This window comes from Osmerus mordax, chromosome 9 (genome assembly GCF_038355195.1).
Source record: "Osmerus mordax isolate fOsmMor3 chromosome 9, fOsmMor3.pri, whole genome shotgun sequence".
NCBI classification, from domain to species: domain Eukaryota; kingdom Metazoa; phylum Chordata; class Actinopteri; order Osmeriformes; family Osmeridae; genus Osmerus; species Osmerus mordax.
The window spans coordinates 11,620,742-11,628,134 of NC_090058.1; the positions used below are offsets into that span (position 1 = coordinate 11,620,742).

General features: G+C 43.1%; 1 protein-coding gene across 1 annotated transcript; it reads right to left on the bottom strand.

Annotated features, from left to right (window-relative positions):
- Positions 1–276: 276 nt before the first annotated feature.
- Positions 277–6,962, bottom strand: LOC136949249 (leucine-rich repeat and fibronectin type-III domain-containing protein 2). Its single transcript, XM_067243490.1, has 2 exons — positions 5,587–6,962; positions 277–1,282 (listed from the first exon to the last, which is right to left on the bottom strand). Exons 1-2 carry the CDS (start codon positions 6,960–6,962, stop codon positions 277–279), a joined length of 2,382 nt encoding a protein of 793 aa, XP_067099591.1.
- Positions 6,963–7,393: the final 431 nt, after the last annotated feature.

A 7,393-nucleotide genomic window follows, 5' to 3' on the forward strand; every position in this document is an offset into this window, starting at 1 on the left:
CTTAATGTTTCAAATACATCAACCTGCTTTGAGCTCTTGGCCAACCCTGGCATTGTTGATCACATCTTACCAACCATCAACCTGAGTGCGTCTTTTCTCTCTCTCTGTAGAATCACATGGACAGAAGGACAATAGTATTCACATGGATGAAGTTCATGCAGCACTGCAGTGTGGATGCCCGCAGAGGTATCCTTCCCAGTCATGGCCAGATTCCTCAGGTCTATTTGCCAATATAAGCTCCCGCCCTTTCCGACCTGGTATGTGAAACAGCCTTCCTCAAACTGTGCTCTCCATGACCCACTCCGAGCTCTCGAACGCGGGCTTCTGGCCCTCCCCGTCCTCGCTGTCGTCATACTGCAGGAGCATCCCGTTGACCGAGAGGCTCCTCTTAGTCCAGATGCTGCTGATCCTGCGCGGGTAGCTGAGGCACTGCGTGGCGCTGACGTGGCCGACGTCGAACGAGCGGCTCCTCTTGGGCTGCTTACCCTCCTGGGGGAGGCCCAGGAGACGGCCGAGCATAGTGGTGGACTCTGCCCTTCCCAGCAAGGGTTCCTTATCGGACTGTGGTGCCATGGCCACTGCCACTATCGCAGTGGAGGTGGTGGAGGAGCACAAGGTCCCCTGGTGGTCCCTCGTCGGACCTTGCAGTTCCAAAGCAGTGAAAGCCCCCAGTAAATGGTCCAAGTCGGGCCTGGTTTTGATGCCTTTCCCCCCAATGTGCCGTCTCCACTTCCTGCTGGGGAGCGTATTGCTCTCGCCACCTCGTAGACTGTAGCGATCGCCATCGCCCTGGGCGCCATGGCCGCCCATCGAGTCGGAGGAGGACGAGGAAGAGGAGAGGCTGCTTTGAAGCGAGCCGCACTTAAACTCCACCACCTCATTCCTCATCACGACCACGGTGGGTTTGACTTGGGGCGGTGCACCATTGAGCCTGTTCAAACCACCATTGGTTTGTGAGTATGTGTTGCTAACAGTGGGGAGCTTACTGGACTGGAGGCCACTGGTAACCTTATACCTGACCATGAGAATGATGATGAAGACCATCAGGGTTGTTACAATGATGCCTCCAATCACCAGGATCATTGTGCCACCCAGGAACTGGCTGTGGATGGACTGGCACTGTGGATAGTCATCGCGGGTGATGAACTGTACACAGCCTACAATGTTGGTGGCAGTAAGGGTGGTGGCAGTGTCATCCCAGATTGCCAAGACGCATAAGTCGTACTGCATCCCTGGAACAAGGTTGCTGACTAAGAAAGCTTTGCTGGCCATTGGGATCATTCTGTGAAAAGACAAGAGGGGGAGAAAACAGTCTAGTGTTAATAATTGGTCCTTCCCGATAGGGAGTTAGATATGAGAGTAAAGCACTTTTGTGTGGTAAATACCAATGGCTCATTCTTTTTACCAGGGCAGATCAAAGCAAGAGTCAAAATGAAGCATGCTGAGTAGCTATTTAAATGCACAGAGCAATTTAGAAAAATGACTTCGCAAGCCATAAAATGAGATATTTTAATATGCATGGAACAATAGTTTGGTGTAGTGAGCAACAGTGGGTTTGATTATGTTTTGATTACATTTGATTCATTGTCAGATTTTTTCCCATTATTTTTTTATTTAAATACAATGCTTTATAAAACCTTGAACAACATAGTTCACAAAACAAGACTGAATTCAAAATTAGTTTTTGGTGAGTTAAAGATTACTTCCCCAAAACATTTTATGAAATACACTGAATGACACCAAAAATCTATGCTTGTTTCACAGTGTAATCGCTGTATTTTGTCAACACAGTGTTGTATTCCAACACATATCTTTGACAATGGATCACACAGTCAGATTTAATTTGCAAACTCTGTCGAAAATATATTAAGCCTTACTGATATTCAAATGTGCTTGACAATTACAACATATTTCCTCCTCTTAATTAAATCTCAAAGGTTATCCAGAGATTGTAATGACATAGTAAAGGCATTCTTCATTCACTATGACCTTGTGTCGTGCCAAGCAAGCGCCAAGAGCAACAGTGTAGTGTGGTAATCTGAGATGCAACGCTCTTGCTTAATAAGATATTACAATTACAGTTAGCAATTAATCGTTTAACAATTTCATTTTTCAATTATACAACAGTTAGTTCCTGACAGGATGAGTGCAGGAGGGTGGAGAGAGAGAGAGGCAGGATCACCAAAAAAAAAAAAAGGCTGCGCAGCTCTGGGGATCCAGGAAGCTTGGGGGACTCTGGAGTTGGGAATAGTCTCCAGGCCACCTTGTCAGCCATTTTTCAGTAACAAAGAGGAATTATAAGCAACTGTCCTGATGTCTACTCTCTCAAAAACGAGTATTCAGACCGCAAATCAGTGTAAAAACTCTCTATATAATTATAAGCAATGTTTTGAGTGGGCAATGAACACCAATTCTAAGCAATATCATTCTATGTAAGTTCTGACCAATTCTCAAAACAAAATTCACATCTACTGCCCCCTATATGCATTTGTAACTACAACAATCACGCATTGCATCACATCCTCTCTTACAGTAAAACCCCTTAAATTAAGTGAGTAACATCGGTGTAGTGATCACAGGTAAGAGTTAAAGGTGGAAGGTCAAAGAAATCTACAAAGGTATGCCCAAGCAAAAACCCAGATGTAAACTACATTACAATGCAGAGTAGTACATCTGACTCACTACTTTACAGTATATACGCGTTGGTGTGGTAACATAACAGAAATCCTTAATCTTGCAAGAAACATGCTTTCCAGACAAAGCCAAGCTGGACCGCAGTATTTCCACTGGACAGTGAGAGCACATGCAAAGTTTTTATTGATTTGGCAACAGTGGCCAAATTCAATATCACTTCCACAACTAATTCAGTGAGGAAAAACTGCATCCTGTGGATATGTTATCTCACAAATGAATACAATTTAAAAGCCTCAGTATAAATTGGCATGATGCCTTAGGACATATGCTACCCATTTAATAGACCAAGTCTGCCAGCACTGTGGGCTTTGTATGGTGTAAGTCTATGGCAAAATCTCTCTAATTACCACCAGCATCAGACATTTTGATAGACTGTTCATCCTGCCTTACTGTTGAATCCAGGCAACCTTGTGTGTCATAGACTGTGACAAATGGTATAATAACCGTCATCCTTCTTCAGGCTTTGTCCTCCTTATATTAGGGAGCCACAAATCATTACATTCTAAACTAAATAAACGTCTAATAATGGAAACTCAAAAGCGAACTTGCTCTATTGCCCTACTGTTTGAGAAATCAGCCTAGGTTTTGAGTGAAAAAAGGGTTAGTCTAAAAGCACTACTATCCGTCTTCAAAGTATGGTTATTTAAAATCGAATGCTTATTTAAAATTGGAATTCAAAAAACGATCTATAGACTCAATACCTCTTCACTGCTGACTTACATATAAATAGCTTTTAATTCTGTAGTGCAGAGACTTCCAACCCGCGTTGAAGCCTGAGATTTTTACCAAGCAACACTGCAATGCACTCTATTATTCATTCTTAATTGCCTTTTCCATAACCAGGGAGATGCTGTGATGCCTTGTGACATCGATACGAAGACTGACGAGCACTCCATCTCCCCCACATGGCTCTGATTGATTTTTAATCACGCGCCTCCTCGAGAAAGCGGTGTACTTTGGATGGTCTCTGGAAGATCTATGGAAATGGTGTAATCCAGAGAGCACAGTACTATACTGTACATCACCCAGACATCCCAAAGAAGAAACCTTGATAGACAATCCCAGTCATATTCAGACCGGTGAACTCTTTACGTGAAATGCCTTTCGATGAACACACATATGAAATCTGTAGTCCAATTAAATGCTGGAATAATCCATATCAACACAGGAAAACATACAATTAAAACTCTAAAAGCAACAGCATTATTCACAAAGACAGTTGGGCCCTGCTACATGAAGCCATCTGATTTTGAGATGATCAGTTAATGAATGTCTCAGGCTGGCAGTTTTTAACAAAACAAAGTCATTAAATGGAGCTCTTAATAATGCACAACATTATTCATTTATCATATCTGGGTAATTACTTTAGTCAATGCTAATTAATAGGCAGTAAGCTGCCCAACTGATATGCATGATAAAGGTGTATGAATCCAGCCTAATAGGTTAAAAATGTATAATAATATGGCACTAAACTGCATGATGCCATGATGGTCTGAATACAGAGATGTAAACACATGGATAACATATCATTAATACACTGCAAGTGGAAATGAGAAATTCCCAGCCACATATAGCAATATTGTTAGATTGCCTCTTGGGTCTGATACAGCTGTTTGAAAAAATTGCATTGCTTGTGCCTGGCGAGAAAATCAGATAAACATACCTTATTATTGCATTCTTAGGGATGATGAGTTCTATTCAGTGGGTTGAACAAAGTAATATTTTACACCAGCACTGTGTCCGCAATATAATACTGAGCTTTGTGGACTAATAACCATATGCCGACTTTCAAGAGAGCTTTATTCAATGACTCCCAACCCCAGACCTGTGTGGTGTAAATCGCAGAGGGCTCTGGCACCATGGTCATTAAATGGTAAAATATTGCTGAGGGGGTTCATTGGTATTCATTTTCAAGTGTTTTGGAAGGTTTATGGCTGACACTTAACTTACTGTAACTGCATTCCACAACAGTTCCATAGCCTCTTTACCCTATTCCAACAAAATTTGGATGCAGCAGATACTGCCATTAACATACTTAAGGCAGTAAATCTCAAGGGCAATCTCTCAGCATATTTAACCACATCAAGCAGAGGTGGCAGGGAAATATATGGGGAGTGTTTCCAGGACTCTCAGTTTCAAGTCATCAATATATCCTCCGCAACAAGTAACAGAGGAGATGACAGATATTGCAGGTGACTGTTTACATTTTGTGTCATGGGACAAAGTCAAATGCACAGTTTTAAGGTCTGGAATGATGAAAGCGCTTGTAAAAAAAAATGCCATTCTATAATAATTACTTGACTATGAGAAAAGGTTCATTGACATAATGCCAATTTGACTTTCAAGAGTTTGACCTTTTCCTGAAAATGTGTAAAAACTAATTAGAGATGTTGTTTGATGACAATTATGTGTTTTGGAAGGAACTTTAGAAAGCCCATTGTGCATATATTTACAATGAATAAGACTGGAAACACACAAAGCTAATGACTGAAACAATTGTTGTCGTCAGGATTGCAAATGAATGAATTAAAAAGGTTTGGATTTGTTATGTGGCTGGTTAAACACTAATTAAAAAGGTTCACTGGTAGAGTTTCAATTGTGAGTATCAGCATTCCTGATTGTTAATTACAGGCATTTTCAGTGCAATCTGGAATAATTTGTTTTGTGCTTCTTTTCAAAACAAAAACAAAATGGCCAAGAGCTTAAGCCTTTAAGAAGTAAAATAGTCAAAAACTAAAATGCACTTGATTGGAAAAAGTCACGTGTCAGGTACGCATATCGGAACAAATTGGTCACAAGCCATATTTAACAGATTTTAAAATCTAAATAGTTCTAAAGCCTAAACTGCCAAGTCTACAGGGCATTGGAATACACATATGCAGTCATCATTACCTGTAAATCAGCACTTCATCCTCAGAGCAGTTGTACTGAAGCTGGTACATTTTCACCTTGGGTGCTGCTTTGCTAACAGTCCACTTGATCAGAGCAGAGACAGAGGTTACCTCTGATACGGAAACCACCTTCTCTGGCTGAGGCTTAGGCTCCCCCTTACTGATCTTGGTAGAGCTTGTGATGTCAGAGAGCCGAGACTTGGGCTGTGCAGTGCGGTTCGTGCCATTACTGAGGTGGGGAAGTTGAATAATCGAGAGTTCAATGGAGGCCGTGGATTCCCCAGCGGCATTGGCTGCGATACAAGTGAAGGTGCCATAATCTTTCGATGTGGTGATGGTAATATCCAGAGTACCATTCTCATAAACTGTTGCACGTGTCGAATTGCTAATCAAGCGGTCATCGGGAGCCACCCAGTGAATGATGGGCATCGGGTCACCCACCGCCTTGCATCGCAGGCTAGCCGTTTGGCCTTCCAGGACCAACAGCTTGTGGGTGTGTTGCGTGATCAGTGGCGGCTCACAGAGGAACTCTTCCTCTCGGACGTACCAGAAGTAGCGGCCCTTGAGGCTCGGCGGGGAAGCACAAGTCTCCATGTCATCCTCTCGGTCTAGCCTTCGGAGCCAGAGCACCTCACAATTGCAGTGTAAAGGATTTCCACCGAAGCTTAGAGAGAGCTGGGGGGCGTACGGAGTGCTGAGCACAATGTTGTTCTGGGAACGGGCAAAGATGGGGTCAGGCGGGAGCTTCTGAAGCCTGTTGGACGTGAGATCCAAGCGGGCTAATTTATCCAGATCGGTGAAAGTCCCTTCTGCGATGTAAGAGATGAGGTTGTGATCCAAACTCATCTGATGGAGGTTGACCATCTTGCGGATCGCCTCCCAAGGCAAACCTCGCAGGTTATTGTAGGACAAGTCCAGGTCTTCGAGCGTCAGCATCAAGTCCTCAAAGGCCGACTTGGAGATGTGACTGAGCTGGTTGTTGTTGAGAATGAGGTGCTGAAGGTTGACGAGCCCACGCAGGTCATCTGGTCCAAGTTCAGTCAAACGGTTGCTGTCCATGTGCAAAGACCGGAGGGTCTCCAAGTCGATGAAGGAGAAAGGCTGGATGGCACTGATGGTGTTCCGGGACAAGGTTAGGTCCACCAGACCCGTCATGTTGGCAAAGTCCTGTGGAGTGATCTTCAGGATGAAGTTGCCACCCAAACGGAGCTCCACGGTACGTCTGTCAATGTCCAGAGGGACAAAGAGCAGGCCTTTGGAGGGGCACAGGGTGCCCAGAGATTCAGACAGGTTTTGGCAGACACAATACTTCGGGCATGCATGGACCATCATTACCACTGTTCCCAGAACTAGGAGGCTGAGGAGCACTTTGTCCATGGTAAATCATACGTAGGGACCTGGCAGAAACAAAAGGAAAATGGGCACGATTAAAAAGCAGTCCTGCTTATGGGCCTTGTAATAAAGAATTATTAGAAATGTTGTTTGTGTAATATGCATGCCCAGTTGAATATAATCATAGATTCTTAAAAATACATATAATATGCAAATTGCACAGATGCTACGTAGTTACGGATACATGGAAAATATTATAGTATGCAAAAAAAAATAATGTTTATTATTTTATATAAGAAGTAATACAAGTGGAATGCTAGCTGGTCATCCCAAGCTAGACTTGCACAATAATCACAACAAGACACATGAAGAGGAATAATTCAAACACAAAAATCCTCCCTCTCCCTTTATGCCTCTCATCTCTCTCTCATTATATCACCTCGCCATTTCACACATTCAGTCTGTGAGGATGCTAC

Bases quoted from the DNA above. Each gene is read 5' to 3' on its own strand.
- LOC136949249 (XM_067243490.1), bottom strand. From the start codon at position 6,962: ATGGACAAAGTGCTCCTCAGCCTCCTAGTTCTGGGAACAGTGGTAATG. The intron at 1,283-5,586 runs GTAATGATGACT...GTCTTTTCACAG, and splicing joins GATGAAGTGCTGATTTACAG to AATGATCCCAATGGCCAGCA.